The sequence below is a fragment of the Lepeophtheirus salmonis genome, chromosome 8, assembly GCF_016086655.4.
Source record: "Lepeophtheirus salmonis chromosome 8, UVic_Lsal_1.4, whole genome shotgun sequence".
Lineage (NCBI taxonomy): Eukaryota > Metazoa > Arthropoda > Copepoda > Siphonostomatoida > Caligidae > Lepeophtheirus > Lepeophtheirus salmonis.
This window is the reverse complement of record NC_052138.2, coordinates 12,156,606-12,176,001: the sequence shown is the minus strand read 5'-3', so window position 1 is coordinate 12,176,001 and position 19,396 is coordinate 12,156,606. Positions and strand designations below refer to the sequence as shown.

Here is a 19,396-nt window from a genome sequence, read left to right as displayed (position 1 = left end):
GAACTCTATAGTCAACAAAGTATCTTTCAATCCCTTTTTTTGATAAATCTTGATGTGAATCTACTTTTCTTGTAGCAATATAGTATTGGGAAACCTTGAGTATCGATTGACATAGATCAAAAAATTATTTATTTTCCCTGTGAATATATCAACTGCAACTGATTGTAACGTACTGATCAATTTGGACCACGTATGTGAGACTCCAGATTCAAACTTGATAATAAACTTTGACATTCTTGGTATTTTTTTATGATACTTTTAATTTCAGAATTAATTAAGGGCCACTAAAATGTACTTCTGGATCGTTGTTTTATTTTTACTATTTCTTGATGGGATACGATAAATGTTCTAAAATTCCCTTCCTTTCTCCTTTTGGAATAATGATTATTGTATTATCCATTGTTACCAATCTCTTAAATACAGATAATTCGTGTCATAAATTTCAATAAACCTTTACTTTCTCGAAAGTCTGTCTGCAATTACGAATTATTTGATCTGTTTCCATTTAAATTAAAAAAATCGTTTTCTTATTCATTATTCTAAATATAGTTTGATTTTATGTTTCTATGACAAAGTGAATATAAATTTAACTTCTTTGCGATATAATAAATATACATAATTTTCATAGTTGTCATCCCATAATTTTCTTGTGAATTACATACCCATCGTGAATTGGCTTAGATAAAGTTTCTTTTTTTATTTACATCTATCTGCTTCAGTGAATAACCAATCCCCTTTTCCTTGCTGAATCAGTCTCCAAAACAGTAATCCTTTCCGGAACAAAGTGGTTTCTCTGAGGCAGTTTAGCCATATATATCTTTGATGCTTTTTCCTGCTCCTGTCCATGGATTTTTTTAGAAGTTTTGCAATATCTTTAGAAAATACATTTATCTAATTGAGCATCCTGAAAAATGAAAGCAGTTCAGAGTTGTTCGAGGGTATAGGGAACTTATCAAAAACCTTTTGGTTTTTTTTTTTCAATGTCAATATTAATGCTTTCTTCTCCAACAATATATTTGACTTCTCTTTCGGTAAATTCAAAATTGTCTAATGATACTTAACATTTTTTTTCTAATCTTGTTACATACTCCTTGAAGTTTTGATCGTATAACAAAATATCGTCATTTAGTTTCTTCATGTTGATAAGTCCACTTTAATATCACTTTATACTCTTACAAATAGTGAGCTATAAGTTTCCTGATGATATTTTGGAAATAATTTCCTAGTGACTTGTCATTGAATGTATTGGGCGTCTGACAAATTTATTCAATTCTGTGAGATCTACAGGAATTCTTATGCCTCCATCTTTCTTTCCAACTACGACTAGATGGTCCACCACTCTGTTAGTTTGTTTCCCAGTTGTGTAATAATATTTTTGTTCACCATATCATCTAATTATTTTTTGTTGTCTCTCTTTGTACAAAAGGTATCTTAATTCATTATAAAATTTGAAAGGTATACCGCTTTCTTCAATGACATGTATCCTTCGATGATAACATTTTGATATTTTCCACTTATATTTTGCCGCATTATCTCAATCTCGACTGGTGTACCAATCGCTATATTCTCTCTCTTTATCTAACGATTGAGTTATAATTATGCAGGATAATCATGCAGTCATATTTTCAATTGTTTGCAGCTTTTTCATCGGAGTAGCATTTCAATTTTTCATTACCAACCCTGACTTCTACCACTTTTTCCATCCATAGCTGATCTGAAGATTAAACTTAACTCATTTCGTACACAAACTTTCAGTTGCTCCACTATTACAGTTCACTTTAGACTCCTGTAACATTTTTAAGGAATTGGTGATCGGTTATAGTTATTTCACATCCTGAATCTGGCACTGCCTAGTTACGATTCCATCTTTGATTATTATTTTGACCTTAACCGTTGAGGAATTTTTCAAAATTCCTCAATCGTCTGACTGCAACTCTGTTATTATTCATTAAGTAGAAAAAGCCTCCTCCTTACACATTTTCGAGTGCCCAAAATGACCTAGATTCTTAAATTTTTTACATTCCTTTCACTCATGTAGGACACTACCTTTTTAGAGGATTTTGTGATAAAAACGTGCTTCCTAATACTTATTTTATTTCCCATGCTATAGGCGTTTTTCCCTTTGTTAAACTCTATGATGTACTCTTGTCATTTGTCTAATTAAATTTCCGAATTTAACTCGTGTTAACTCCTGGCTACAAGGTTGATTTTCGGTTCCTTTTTTTTAAAGCATATTATACACATAATTTTCATCACTATGCATGTACAAGACATGTATAAGACAGGGAAACAAATAGAGGGTCAAAATTACCACCAATGAAATTAAGCTAAGAATATAATTTATCTTTGAGCGCAAAATCCAAAACTGATCTCAGTTTTTTTCTGGGTCGTTAGGTTTCAGAAATATTAGAAATTATAGTAATTCGAGAATATTATTGTTCAAAGACATTTTTCGTCATCAAGGCAATCACTATATTGAATTAAGATGAATAAAACTGATGTAAAAACGTCTTTTATGATTATGAAAGTGTTTTTATTGATTCTGTATCCTCTTCTGAACTCGACATATTGCCATTTTTAACGACACTGTTCTTCATACCATTATCACTGAACATAACTTATATTATAGAAAAATATTCCAACTCTTATATAAAAAAAAATATATATTTTTTTAATACAAATAAAATATATCCAAGGACTTTTGTTCAATTTGGTATTTTTTGAATGATCTCATTTTTTAGGGGGGTAAACTGGCAAGTCGACAAAATTATCCTAATATTGTTTACAATTTCAATGTCCTCATAATGACGTCAAAGCCCGTAATGATAATATAAGTATCATAACATAATACCGTGCTTCGCACAAATTAAAATCAATAATTATTAATTAGGTATATTTAGAATATAAAAATTATCTACTCATCATGAATGGATCCCTTCACTCGTAGCTGACTCTATACGTCTCATACCCTTTTTCCACAATCGTATTGAGTCATTTTCAGCCTTTTTAGATAATATTCAACTTACTAAGTAAATCCTCTTTTAAAGTACAGACATCTCAGTCGTCCTTATCAGCCTCCCACTTGCAACAGGGAAGCGGCCTCTAAAAACCAATCCACTTAGATAGGCCCCTTGAATAGTATGTATAAGAGAATTTGAAGAGTATGGAGTTTTATCCATGTCAATTAATGAGTTGCTCCCATATTGTGTTTTATAGACCTCTTGTGTAAACATTAACACAGCTTTATTGTTGTTTTTGTATGTCAATTTGATATTCTTGGTAGAAAGTTGCGAATATTCTTACATATCCTAACTCAAGCGGATGCTCTTGATTTATCGAGCTATTATAATAAGTGATAATCATGGCAATCAAGCATTTTTAAAGCCTACTTTTGTTGTTCCTTTCTAGCCAGTAAGCCTCTATATTTATATAAATACGTTGTTGTTTTTTAAATACAACTTTCGACCATTTAATTAATATTGACATATCATTGGATAAGTTTCACCCTTAGTGGTTGCCCCCCCCCCTCTAAGTTCGTGTATCTATTTTGTTTATTTACTTATGTAGGTCTGTGAAGAGTTGCACTGTTGCGTACCCAAATAAATTCATTGAGGGTTAGGTTGAGGGGATGCAGAGATTGCCTGTCCATGTCAGGACAATAACGACCATAAGTCATGAATGACATAACTTCCCAATTTCTATAGGGTTGTCACCCAAGTCAACTTTGCACGATTAAGGCTGGCATCGAGTACTGAGCTGATACTAGTGATATCCCCCCGAGCCCTATAAGAAGAGTTACGTCACGAGATTTCAGCGCCCTCTTGTGACAGATATCAAATGGCCCAAAAAGAACTTAATACAATAAATGAATACTAAAAAATAATTTTATTGAGCTTAATAATAATTAAAAGTGGAATAATTACTATAATAATAATTTATTTAACTTACTTAATTTTGCATACACATTCTTCGTCTTCCGAAAGTAGGAGACGCTATTCTATTTTCTTTGATAATTGCAGTTTGCATTTGCAAATGTATGTGCATTCTTATACTAACATACATATACCCAGTAAAAATAAAATTTCATGACATTTGGCGACATTTATAGACGACTTAATTAATGGAACCGCTACTTCAGTTATTGAGTTTACAATTTTTGTCATTTTTTTGAATTGATTTACATAAGACTTGAATAAACCATCTATTTTTTGCAAATTGATCTGCGTCCCAAATTTTGACATCTTTCTTCTTCAACTTCTTCTTTAATTCCTTTATTTCTGCTTCATAGACTTTAAATTGGATTTGTATATTGGTATTTATTTCTTTGAGATGTTTTACCTCAGGAGAAATATATGTAATACATACAATTATTATTTTCTAAGGATAAAGTAACTATTGCAAAAAAGATATATATATACATTTTCCATATTCCATTGTTGATGAAATTAGATTCATATCCACTAAGTCTATTTTTCTATTTTCGGAAGTAGGAGGTTCCAAATACGGAGCAAAGTATGTATGACCCTGAAATTGTGGATATCTTTTTTTACCTGAAATTCGAAATGAAAAAGTTGCTTGAGATTTCCATCTTTATTAAATTTTCTTAGCATCATCATTGTTTTCCCGAATGAAAATGGGTTTGTTGGAGTTTTTAGTGAGCATTGGAACTTTAGGTTATAGATGTTTAAACAATGTTGGAATGGCTTGAGAGTTGGAATTCCTTATTTCTTCAAAATGTTTAGAGCATAATCGAGAATTATATTATGGTTTCCAAAGATTTCATTTCATTTTTAGGACATATTGCCGTCCAAGGAATTTGTCCCTTGAAAATGAAAAAAATGTCATCAAGAACAATTCCTGCGATTTCCATGACAAGAGGGCATACTTGGTTTATTTTAACAAATTTTATCGCCTTTGTAGAGTTATTCACCTGAAATACAGTATTAAATTTTGAATGTTTTGGGCCGAGACTCAAACATATGAGGAAGTAAGCTATTGTCAAAACGGATAGCCCGATGATGTAACTCTAATTATATAGCTCGCCCCCCTGCCCTCCGGGTTCTGTTCACGGTCGGGCTATCCATAGGATCTCCTCTTAAATTTAAAAACTGCAATGTTCTAATTCTTACCTTAAATTCATGAATATATATAAATTTAACAATATATATTTTAACATACATATATTAAAATATATATACTCTGTTAAAAATTATATTTTGTGTTTTTATTAGATATCTTTGTCTTCATATTAATAACTTTTCTTACATATTAGCTCAAAATAAAAAGATTATTAAAAAGTCAAGAGTTACTACATTTATTATTAAGTGATAAAAGATGTATTCTTCGAGACACTACAATTTTAATTGAATAAAACAAAAGACTTTATGTGATATATGTAATTATAATTAAGTAAAATATTAGGTGTTATTCGAATATGAATATTATACATAAGCTACAATTATAAAATTAAAATATATTATGAATAACATGCAAAAATATTTGAGTAAATGAAGGGACAAATTATATATATAAAAGCGTTTTTCATTTGCTTAAATTGATCTTCATTAAGTAAAAACGAGAATTACTTTATGAATTAGGACAAAAGAAGAGACCCGAAATACTTTATCCTTAACAAGAGATGCTCGAATTCCAATATCTACGGGAGTGTTACAAGATGAAAAATTAGCCGAAGAAGAAAACCGAAGAAAATTAAGATTCATACAAGTGTAGAGTCGACTCTTTCCTTTGGTTGGAATCTATCCAACCATATAGAACAATAATTGGTTAATTATGTACTTCAACAATTTGAAGTTATAGACATAATTCTAAAATATACAACAATTTGAAATTAAATTGCAATTTACTTTGACAATTTTAAAACCTAAGATCCTTCTTCATGCATTAATACCTAAAGATATTTACTTTTTTGTTCTCCAAGAATTAGGACTAAAGAAAGATACTTCTAACTTGATCATCCATCTCAAGAGATGCTCTTAGTCATATTAGGAACTCCGTATTCTCCGTAGAACGACAGGATGAAACTTCATCCTAGAATAACTATAATGATTAATAAGAGAGTAGAGTTGACTCCTTCATTGGGAAAGGGAACTCCAGTATACAAACAATGAAGAGATCCATTCATGATAAGTAAAGTACTTTAATATTCAAAATATACCTAATCAATAATTATTTTATTTGAATTTGTGCGAAGCGCGGTATCATGTTATGATATTTATATTATCATTACGGGCTTTCACCTCATTACGAGGACATTGAAATTGTAAATAATATTAAGATAATTTTCTCGATTTGCCAGTTCACCCCCCTAAAAATGAGATCACTTAAAAAATACCAAATCGCACTAAAGCCCTTGGAGATCCTTATTTTTAAAATAAATATTTTTTTTTAATATAAGAGTTGGAATATTTTTCTATAATATGAGTTATGTTAAGTTATAATGGTCTGAAGAAAAGTGTCTTTTTTCATTATTTTTCAGCCTAAAAATGGAAATATGTCGAGTTGAGAAGAGGATACAGAATCAATAAAAACACTTTTATAATCATAAAAGATGTTTTTTACATCAATTTTATTCATCTTAGTTCAATTTTGTGATTGCCTTGATGATGAAAAATGTCTTTGAACGATAATATTCTCGAATTACTATAATCTCAAATATTTCTGAAACCTAACGACCCATAGAAAAACTGAGATCAGTTTTGGATTTTGCTCTTAAAGATAAATTATATCTTTAGCTTAATTTCATTGGTGAAAATTTGTGTTCCACAATATCAAATATACAAACAGTAGATGTCGGAATAATTCTACGATGAGAGTATACCCAATCTCCATCACTGAAAAAATACAATTAATAATAATACTAAGAAACACAATTCCAATTTTAATATCCTTTGGAGCAAACTGAATTGATGAGTAGTATGTTACTCTTGTTTTAACAAATTTTTTCCCCTCATTAGGAAAAAAAAGATACAAATGAATATATTAACCCATCTGTTTAGAGCTCCAAAGTCCAATAAATATATGTTTCCATTTTTCTTAACGTAAATAAAAAATTTCTATGTGTTCTTTTTCAATATTAATAGTAATGACAACTTCTTTTTATTATAAAGAAATGTTAATGTTATATTTTTCTTCCTTCAAGAAAAGCATATACGTTATTTACATTAAAGGAATATAGATGTTTAGAAATAGCATAACCACAAAATCTTCAAATACACCAATAAAAGTATGTGGGCAATGAGTATAGTTGTAGCAAAAGTAGTATTGGATTCAATAAATAAAATAAAACTCAAAGATCCAAAGAAAAATGATGTGAAAGGAAGCAAAGTGAGTAGATCGAATTTCCCTGGAGGTTTTTTTGTTTTTTTTCTCGATCCCAGCTGTATTTCATTATTGATGAACTCCCTAAGAATATGAACCGACGTCTCATAAAGGACTACAAAACTGTTAGGGATTCTATTTACTCTACATTGGATCGCGTAGAGGATTAAGATGAGACTCACCATCTGAATTTTAATTATTCTATAATTTTTTTGCTGATTGATGTCGTAACGTACAAGTCTAGTACCTCGAATTTATCATCGTAATCGAAGAAAATGTTTCTCTCATCGACTTCCGAACAGTTGGAATTCTTAGGCATGAGAAGAAAAGGTATCTAATTTCTGGGCTATTAACCTACATAAGGACCCATTTCTCTTTCCTGGCTTTTTGAGAGATTTCCTCAAAAAAATAATAAGGAGATGATGGACTATCGATACTAGTTATTTTCGAATTCAAGGAATGGATTGAGCATATTGGTTTTGGTGACGTATTAACATATTTTTCAGTATATTACCCAAGTTTTTGTGTCCGCTCTGCAAATAACGAGCCCCCAACAAGAATTCTGTGGCGATGGTCGACAGAATGAATTAATCATATGGTACAGAATTTTATGCTTTCATCTTTAATGAAGCTTTCCTTATATTTAAAATAATTATCAGGTTAGAAGTAAAACACCCGCTCTAAACTAAGGTAAATCTTGTGGATTATTAGGCCTCTTTGGCACTGTTGAAACAAGCATTGTAGATTAATAGCTACAATCCAGGAAAAGAAGAGGTAGACTTAAGACATCATAGAAGACTTGAAAAAATTGAACGATTTCCGTTGAACCCATAAAGATCCTTTAACCAACTATGAGTCTCTTTTGTTGAAAACGTTTAATTTTTATTCTTGGCGACAAAAGTTATTTACTCAGTCGAAGACGTGTGTACAAGGATAAATTTAATGATTTACATAGAGCCTTAGCAGAATATTATTACTTACTTTTTTTTATTTGCTGTTCCTCGAACATCACTACTCATCTTACATCCAATAAGAAAACATAAATATAATAATAAATAAAGTAGAGAGCACTCTGAAATACGCTCTGTTAAGTTTGTGAGTAGTAGAATACTGTAGTAGTAATTGGTGGTGCGTAAAAGAAAAAAGAAGGATCATGACGTCATAAAAACAATTTTTGTTAAACAATGTCAAAAATAAAGAACTCAAGACGAGGGCTTTTTTTTTAGCGTTCAAGGGAACAATTGTACAAGTCCCAAATTAAGAGCCCATACAAATCAAATCAAGCTTGAATATTGATTGGAAAATGAGTACCAGAAATTCATTTTTGTAATTTTTTTTATAACCAATTAAACTCGGACAAAAATTGATCACATTCTCTGTAATTAATGAACCAGTAATTTAACGGAACTTTTTTTATATGAATGAAAGACGTAAAAAGTTTCGACGGGTGTCAGCCATAAACCTAATATAAATATTTTACATTTTGGTACAATACAGAGATAAGAAATTATTACTCAAGACTTCCGAATCGAAACCGACTTGAGTCCATATTTTGATAACTAGGAACTTAACTTGATCACACAATCAAATACTTAAGATTTGACTTGTATTCAATAAATAAGACTCCCGATTCTACTTGGACTCGAAACTCATTTAAATTTTTTGATGAACATAGAGTACACTTTTTTAAATATCTTTTATTTTCTAAGGACTTGATGAAACCATTCAAGTACTTTGAGTAGTGAGCGAAGACTTGAGACTCGACTTTTCTTTGCGGTATACGGACTTTTCCCTACTTCTGGTAAAATACATATATATTAGCCTGTTCCGAAATTATTGAAACAGGTTCATTTGAAGAGAAAGAAAAAGAGTTAGCTTCAAAATTCCACATTCTTATCAGGACGTCGCCAGGAGACACGGACACCCAACAGCATCGCCCAAGTCAAGGACCTGGTAAAGAACAAACCCCAACTTAGCGTTTGAGAGGTCTCAGGGAGCTTTGCCTACAACCCACAGTGTTTTTTAGAACCCTGACTGATGATCTCCGCTTCAAAAACCTCCTCAGCATGTGGGTACCCCATTCTCTCTCTCAGCCCAAATAGGATGAGTGAGTGAAGTGTTGTTGGGCACAAAAACGGTCAAACAGAGTATCTACAGTCCATATCTCAATCTATTTATCATATGATTCTTCCGTAATCTGAAACACCTGCTTGGGGATCACGATTTTGATAGCCACGTAGACCTCACACGCGGTGTTCTACGGGTGATGAAGTTAGTGAACGAAGAGGAGCTCTCCTGGCAATTAATGGGAGTTATCGGTGCCGGAGAAGACTATGTGACATGATAAAGTACTTTTCTTAAATTTTTGAATATAATTTCTTGTCTTATTGGAGCACTATCAATCACTTCGGAACAACTTTATATAAAATGTATATTCTATATACTCGTATTGATCTTGACGGTACATGATCAATTATCATGAATTAAAGAGTGATGGACGTGGCATTGTTCTAATTAATATATTCATTTATACTGCATTTATATCATCATTAATAATGAAATTAATTGTTCAATGTTCATAAATATTTTGGATTAATATGTCTTGAACCTTGATTGTAATCCATCTTTCATTTCATTTCATAGCGTATATTCATAGCAAATGAAAGACATGGAGACGACAAGGGGATTTGGATTGGCAGTTTGGCATTACAACTCTAATGAGATTAACATTTTTGGTTATCAAAAATAATCTTAGGCATGGCAAGGAATAAAAACTAGTGGTTAAAAAAAATCGGAATGCCGATTCCTATCCTTTAATATTTTAAATAATAGTTAAAAATTACAATTTTCCATCAGGGGCGTCCACAGCATTATATATATATATTTTTTTCTTTGGGGGGGGAATTTTCTGGAAAAGAAATCAAAAAATTAAAGTAATTTCCTTGATTTTTTTGGCGGGGGACTATTTTTTCTATATCTTGGAAGCGTAATAAATAGTTAAATACCAGTATTAAATAATGATGAATAAGAATCGTAAATTAAACATTATTTTTCTATCCCGTTTCCGATTCCAGAAAAAACACCCGATTCTGATTAATCTGCTTTCACTAGTAGAAACAAAGATAGAGTATGCATTGAGATACGAGTGTCACAAGGTACGAATTTTTATGAAGAAATAACCATGTCGAGAGTTGACGCCGGAGCGCCAGAGACACTTCCAACTTATTTTTTTGGGGGGATAAATTGCTTGACTTCGAAGTTCGTCAAGGAAATAATAATACTTGTATGTCAAGGTTCTACTATATACTGTTTTATCTCTTGTTATAAATGTGCTCCACGCTTTCAATAAGCCTTGTGCTCAAAAAAAGGCATAATAAATTAGAAAATTATTCAATGTATAATTTAAAAAAAGATTAATTAAAAAAATATGCATCTCTAAGGATTTTTGTTCCATTTTGTATTTCATAAGTGATCCCATTTGGAAATATTAAAATTCTCTACTCTTCGTGAATGGATCGCTTACACGATTCGATCCTGGTATACCATTCCAAGGAACGGGTCCTCTCTTCTGTCTTATTAGATCTGGTAGTTTTCCTCAGAAGAATTTTCCTCCCATGGTTCCTCGTGGAATTCGAAATCCAAACATCTCTTGATATGCATAATCAAGTTAGAAGTATCTTCCTTTGATTGCCTCGATCTTTCTTTTACGGGATACGGCATCATGAAATTTGCATTGAAATCGGAAAAAATATGATGATCATGCTGACTTTTGCTAGTACACCCTCATAAAAAGTGGGGTTACTAAAAAATGGACCAAAAATCCTTCGAGATACATATTTTTTAAATTGATTTTTTCTTAAATTATATATCCTATAATATAAAATAAGTAATAAGGGTCTAAAGAATAGTGTCGCTTCTCATCATTTTTCAGCCTAAAAATATAAATATATTGAGTTCAGAACAAGATACAGAATCAATAAAAACACTTTTGAATCATAAGAAATATTTAAGCATAATTTTTATTATTCCTACTTTTAATTTTGGGAATGTTTTAAGGGTCAAACCCTTATTATTGTCTCCCCCCCTATAATTGTTTCCGTTTTTAATTTGCCATTAAAAAATATCATTGAAAAACATGTTTATCTTCTAAAATAGCCCAGTATTTATGTTTTGTAAAAACAATGGATGACTACAGAAAGTGCTTATCTGCTTATAGTACATGCAAAATTATGAAAGTGGGAAAGGGAGTAATATCTAGTGTTGTTGAAAACAGGACCTGAAATGAGATAAATACATTTTGTATTTATAATCTACAGAGGTTTTTATTCCAAAGCTAGAATCTCTATTAAAAAACTTTTCAAGAGATAACATTTAAGAATGAAGTGTCTGTGCTCGCGAATGATAAAGAGTAACACTCTGGATTTGTTGTGGAGCTATTAAAAGAAGTCCTTGTTAAACTCCAAGTAGAATTGAGGTTCGACATCGGAGAAATTCCTGCTTATATTTCGGCTAAGTGGAGAGTTGGATTTCTTTTTATTTCCTTCCTCTCATAACTGTTTTTCAGCTGATCTAATAAAACTTCATGACATATAAACTGCTCTCCCTCCAAATATTCCTCAAATCGCCAGGGTTCAGGGGCATCCGAATGTTGTTGTTTTTGGGGGGGGGGAAGGGTGTTTTGACTTTGTTTTTCAAAAAAATTTAAAGATCTTATTCACAAAAAATTTCATTTTTTGGAAAAAAAACTCAAAAATCCATAGTTATTCACGAAAAATAATAATTTTTGAATAAAACTTTTAAAATTAAATTTCACATGTTACATTTTTTTGAATTTTTGTTTAAATCCATCTAGGTTTATTTGCAAAAAATTAATTTTATAGAAAAAAATTCAAGGCTATTTATTAAATAGAATATTTTGGAAAACAATTTAAAAAGCCATTATTGTTCATGTGAAATTAATTTTTTTGGAAAAAAACTTAAAAAGTAAATATCAAATATTATATTTTTTGGAAAAAAAATTAAAAATCTATAGTTATTCATATAAATTAAATTTTTTGGAAAAAAAATTTAAAAATTAATTTTATTGGAACTTTTTTTTTGAAATACCAAATGAAATTTTAAAAAAACTTCAAATATTAAATTTTGTTGTACAAAGTAAATATTCTTTGATTGGGGGTGGGGTTTACAGCCCCTCCAGCCTTCTTCTTGCACACACCCCTGGTTACAATGTTATTTTTCCGTTTCTTTTTTTAGCATACTCACAGGTCAAATTTTTTACAACTATAATTATTTCTTAAGCAATTACAGGTGGCTGCTCCTGGCCCTTTCTGTTGCGTGGCCAATGTTTTCATTGAATCATGCTTTTGTTTTGCACTAAAATGAATGTGATTTCTTTGAGTTAGTAGATTTAAAAAATCGCCGAAAAATATATAAACTTCAATATACTGCAACTACCATTTATCCAAAACTCTTGAGCGAAATTATTTAAAAGTCGTTTACTTATTTTGTTCTATAAATATTAAATCATAATTTTGATTTGAATTAACAATAGCTGCATACTCATTCATAGAAGCGTAATTAAGCGTTGATTACCATAAGTCTTTAATATGTATTTATGTAATTTGTAGAACTGGGAACATTTCGTCACTAAAAAATCAGTATTGTGGTTTTTATTTTTATTCCATAAAAAGTTATTCTTTATTATGAATGTATGTAAAACACACTTTCTAAAATTGTGATTTTTTGTCAAATTATAAAAAAATAATTTAAAGTAGGGTTATTTATTCGCCATTTTACAATTTACTGCTTTAATACAAAATAAAGAAACAAACTCTATCCCCAAATTTTGTAGATTAAATTTCAAATTTCCAAAAACCATACAAATATAAAAAAGCAATTTAGCTTGTCATTATTAATAGTCTAAAAATGAATTATACATTCACCATTAGTTGTAAAATGGGAAATATATTATCGTTCCTTTTAAAATAATGTTTTTAAAATATAAGGAAAAATATGGTTTAATACAAAATATCATTAATTGATATAAAATATACTTTAAAGAACAGTTTAAGACGGCAAATTTTATCACCAATTCTTTTCAGTATGTTCCTCCAACATCAAATCTGATTATATCCAATTTTTAATTATCTTTATAAATCTTTGTCTCGTATTTATTATTAAATTTACACATTTTTTAATTGAGGTTTATTGAATTTATTTAAATGTTTGGCTTAAAAGTCGTGACTTTGTTGTTCCTTTTGATTTCTTGGATTTTATTCCCTCGAGTCCTTTTATATACAATTTAAATATAAAAATAGCAACAAACCCTATATAATGTTAAAAAATCAACAATCCCGACCACAATATTCTCGTTGCAAAAAAGTACGGTTTTATTTGTGTTAAATTAAACTCGTCAAGAGCCACCTCCGCTATTCTTACTGAAGGACAGACACCTCTGGAACGTGCCACAGAAGTCTTGAGCCTGCAAATCACCTTCGAGGCCGCTTGCTCGAGATCGCTAGCTCCTCCAAGACCATATAACAGTTCTACCCAATTTGGAGTCCACACCATGGCTAATTTCTTGTAGTTTATATTCCGGGAAGCTGCAGTCCCTGAAATTATTCGATATTGTTTATTTTTCATTACATCCCTTGCAGATTGTCTGATCGTTAAGAAGACCCCAGAAAATTTACGATATTTGAAGTGCATCTGTTATGGTGTAAGGATAATATCCCAAACCCCCTTGACGTAGTCCTGTACTTTTTTCCCCGTCACATCCTCACTAAATTTGTCTGTGTGGTCTTGCCGAGAGATGATGTCCCTGAATGTCGATGTGGCATCTTTAAAGTAGTGCCCGTAGTTATTACTTTTTAGATTGAATTAGTATTGCTGGAAGTGATTCTTTAGCATCACTAATAGAAGATGACCACTTTTTTTTGTTTTAATCTGAGGACTGAGGCTAGTACTTCTTTTATAATTAGAAAATAGCCAATGTAATAAAAAAATTATAAGCAGTCTCGCCTCCATTTCTTGAGTATTCCCCCATAAACGCCCAATCCCCAAAAATTATTTGAAATTTTAAATATTTCAATATCACCCCTTTTGAATAAGATTATTCAAGACTTTAATTCGATTTCTGGTCCTGCATATGGGCCCTATGGGAACGTAGTTTGAGGAACACACGGGCATATCAGGGATATGGTCTTTATTTTGACTGTTAATATTTATTGTTATAAAACCATTATTCATCTTCATAAATATTTTTTTCATTCTCTAATTTTATCAATATTAAATAAAAATATGTTGTTTTTGTGTGTGGTAGGCTTATAAACACTCGGAATAAATGCCTACTTCACATCTCTTATATCTATAATAAGTTATATTTTGAACTGCGTGAGTTTTTTTACTCATTTTACAATCACTTTTTGTGTCAGCCTTGAAGTATATCAAATACTAGCCTCAGAAATCTTGTTACACATCTATGTAGTGAGTTCAAGAGTTGTCTCTAGTGATGTGTTGTTATTTGGTATCATTGCATATTTAATAATAATAGATAATACGCAGCTTCTGATAAAGTCTATTTATTGATTTGTTCATTTTTTGTTGTTGTTCAGCTTATTAAACTTTTTTAGATTACCCAAGCTTGAACCATCTGTATATTTAGGACACAACTCTATAAAACCCAGTACCATCTCTTAGTTCTTAATGATACTTTATAGTTGTCCTCATCATAGTCAAACATGTATACTTCTTCCAAATAAATTGAGAGTACTTTTAAGGGGTTACTACTAAATATTGGTCTACATACATTTTTTTCAGATATATTATTTATTCCTTTTGGACAATGCAGATTTTACAGTGTTGTAGGTGAAATCGCGGACTTTTTGATAATGAACAAATAGGGTAGAATTGTACAAAAATGAAAAAGAGTATAGCATTGAGACATTATACATCTTCATTAAAATATATTTTTTATTTTTCATAATGAGTTCCTTTGGATGCTAAACATGCAATTCGAGCTTGGGACTAATTAAGTTTGAGAAGGACATTACACATAGGAAGATGAGTTTTACAATTCATATGGTATAAAAAAGGGTTTCACCAATTTTATCGACAGAAGTGGCTTGTCTCAATAAAATTGTGATGGTGATGTTTAATGATGATTTTACATCATTGTTATTTTTTTCCTTTCATAAGTTGTCAGATATATTCTCTCAACTAATGGAAGATCTTAACTGTTGTTAGTTATTAGACCAGTTTTGTGGGGAAATATGTTATTTTTCTAATTTTATTCCAAAAATATAAACAACATTTTTTAATTCTCAGAGTTATCAGTTCGTTATAATTCATCAATTGAATCTGTCTATACCTATAGTATCCAATTAGTTTGGTCTACTAAAAAATCATAATGGTCTCCGACCGAACCCCATAACTCAAATGTACGAGACGTGTTCAAAAAGTAATCAATATTTATGTTGTCTCCTTCAAAGTAATCCCTTTTGGATACAATAAACCTGTGACAACACTTTTTCCAATCCTCCAAGCACTTATCATAAGCGCTCTTCGGGATAGCCTTGAGCTCTTCAACGATGCAGACTTTATCTCCTCAATTGTCGCAAATCTCGGTTTTTTTATGGGTCTTTTCAGTTTTGTTAACAAGAAAAAGTCACATGATGAATATGCTGGCTGAGGAATTATTGGGGTGTTGTTTTTTCAAAAAATCCCTACAATTATTTTGGTCAAAATCGATCAATTTACTAACAAACTTCCCTGACACTCGTCTCAAACCCAAAACGTTATAAAAAATATTACGACACGAGCCATCCAATATGTCAATATCCTCGGCAACTTCTCTGTTAGTGATTTGACAGTTTTCATCTGTTGTTGACATGCTTGGGCGTCTAGCGCGAGGCATTCACATCTTTCTGTCCATCTTGGAAGAGTTTGTATCACTTGCAAACATTTTTTTACTCAGAACAGTTTCACCGTATGTCATTTCTATTTGAAGTGTTTGGGAACACTTAATTTCATTTATTTACACGAAATTGGATGCAAATTCTTTGATCCATGTTTTTCAATAGCAAAAATAGCTGAACATGTGAAATACTATGAATCGTTAAACCTCACACAAACAAGCTAAACATATTATATAGCTGTAATAGTATATATATGTTCCAGGCAAGTGTATTAACATAACAAAATCCAATAAATCAAGCGTACCAAATTTATTTGAAAAGTGACCTTACTTTTTGAACACACATTGTACATTTTATTTATACAAATATGGAAAATATTTTGAATCAAACAGTACCCTGATACTTTGGTTGTTATAAACTTCATGTAGATCTTTTTTTAATTGAACATTTTTTAGCAAAGCATCATTTTAAACAAAGGATTGAGCTTTATAAATTCAATTAAATCTATGCTCCTAAATTAACTATGATGATATAAAATAAAAAAAGGGATCTTTTGTGACTCTAACAACAGAGGAGATTCCTTAGGGATACACCCTATATTTGAATTAATAACATTTTATGGAAAACTTTTACGTATGTGATACACAAAGAGATTAAACGAAAGGTGACAATAACTTTGATAAAAGGTCATTACAATTACAAATATAGTATATGTGCGATCACAAAAAATGGAGTAATCATAAATCAGAACTCTAAAGTGGAAGCCCCAAAAACAGGGTATCAATCACGTGGTACGAAAGGAATTATTGTACATAGAAAGAAATATGGCAAAAGGAAACTTTTAACTATAGAATATCATTAGAGTGCATATTTATTTAAAACTCTATGTGATTGTGCATCCCATAAATTAATATATTCTAGTAAAATTTTGTATTTTTCTTTAACATTCCACGTTAATAACACTATCCTACAAAATCATACTTTTTTTAAAAGCACAGGAACAACATCTTTAAATTTAATAGAATTTGATCCCCTAATTCCAAATATGCCCTTATTTTTTCTATGCTCGCCTCGTGGCCTCTAGAAAAAGGTCATACATTTTTTTTCTATTGTCAGGGTTCAATTCTCTTTTAAGCGCTTTGTGTTGAAGATAACATTATGTAAATACATTTTAAAACCATTGTTGAGTCATTTTAAAATAAAATAAAAAATGTATATTTCATGCTGATAACTCGAGTTATCATTGTTTAAAGTTAAAAATATGTGCTTTTTATTCCGTTGCTCATGGCTTCTAAACGAATATAATCAAAAGGTTGAAAGTATCTTATTGGATAGCTGAAAATATGATGATTTTTTTTTTTTAAAGAGCCTCCCAAAAACGCTCTATGTCGTTGTCAATTTAAGATAAGACCACGACAATAATGCAAGGATAAACCTAATTTTTGAATGGATCTTATAAGAAAAGGCAATATATTTGCATGCTTAAAGAAAGAGATAAAGAAAAAAAATGTGTGAAATGAAATCACTTTTGAGATTAGAATCCCGAATTGGGGATCAGTGTTCATCAATGAAGAAGTGTGCATGTATGGTATTGCATTTTTTTGTAAACTGTTCCCTCACCGCTATGATATTATTTTTTGAGGGGCTGCTCCAAAGACACCATCGAAAGTATGTCTCTTGGAATTCCTCACTCACTAAAATTCTACGACGGGTCATTTTGTGTCTATAGAGATTGAAATAAAGATGCATGGATCTATGCAATCAAATCATGATCAATGAATGTCTTAGATGAGGGATGATCATAGTCCTGAAGAAAAGTTGTTGTTTTTTTAATCATCATTCTATGATTTGCTTAAAGGACTTTGATTTTGATCTGGATGAAACCCCATTTCTCATAGTTTCAGATATCGATGAAAACAATGTAATAATTGTGGAAGGTTCAAGTTATTAAATTTGAAATATGTTTGATATAATGTGTAGAGTTCTCAAATTAGTTTTAAAAATAGATTTAGAATTATTCAACGATGGGCTTTTATATTATATTTACACAAGTTATCTCTTTCAGCGCTTACAAAAGCTTTAAACTTAAAAATAGAAAAAAATATATATGGCCACAAGGCTGTCATAAAAATACTAAGACCATATTTGGAATCAAAAGATCAAATTCCATTAAACTGAGCATATACTGCTCTTGTATCATTTTGGCTATTGGACATTGTAATTAATGACGTATACCTGTAGTATCCAATTAATTGGGATGTTACTGCATCAGTTTTTGAATTATTAACAGATGTTGGAATTAATTATCAACGATTCAAATAATATTTTTTATGGTGTTATGATTGAAAGGGAAGTAACAAAAAGTTACGAAGCATGAAAATGGCTAAAACACATCATGCAGACTCTGTGGAGACAATACTGAGTCTCCAGTTCATCAATGGGCTGAGTATAGAAAATTTGGCCGAATTAAAACTGGAAAATTTAGAAATTTTACTCTTCTTGAATACCGTTAAAAAGACTTGCTAATGGCTATTTTAGTGACATTTTGGATTATGTTTTTATTTTATAGTTTTTATATTGTGTCATATATGCGATTAATGGATACAAATATTATATCCCAGTTTTCGGAGTAAATATATGAGACACGGGCTGTCGAATTAAATCGGGGTTTCGGTAGCTTTCGAGGGGGCGGCTATACCGTCGACGAATCCTTAATAAAAATATATTGTTGCTAATTGAATTATGATTATACAGGAAAATCTACAAAAGGAAAAATACATCTTACCTCTTCTCTTCATACAATCAGAAGGTCTAATGTTCAAAAAGGTTCAATAATAATCTTTTGAGTAGTTTAATTTATTATTAACAAAGTCTAAGGTATTGTAATGTACACACTATACTGTGCAAGAGAATGGAATCTTCTTTTTAGAATGCTGTCAAAGAGAGACCACCACCATCCTTATTATCTTCTTCTCTCGATATTTTCCCCGCTTCTTCGCGTAGATAATTTTTTCCCTCTCTCGTTCAACGCATGGGAAATATTTTCTTTCTAACATTATGAATAAATATATTGTTGTAAAATATAACTTTATACGTGTGCGAGACTTTTAGTGGTTACAACCTGAAGAGGGCTTTCATTTTCC

At 30.7% G+C, this 19,396-nt stretch overlaps 1 protein-coding gene across 1 annotated transcript in view; it reads right to left on the bottom strand.

The window, feature by feature from the left end:
* Positions 1 to 19,188, bottom strand: part of LOC121123628 (galanin receptor type 1) — a 30,343-nt gene extending 11,155 nt beyond the window's left edge. Inside the window, exon 1 of the mRNA XM_040718765.2 lies at positions 19,039 to 19,188. Coding sequence (XP_040574699.1) covers positions 19,039 to 19,051 — 13 coding nt within the window. The 5' untranslated portion in view covers positions 19,052 to 19,188. The remainder of the gene's footprint in view (positions 1 to 19,038) is intronic.
* Positions 19,189 to 19,396: the final 208 nt, after the last annotated feature.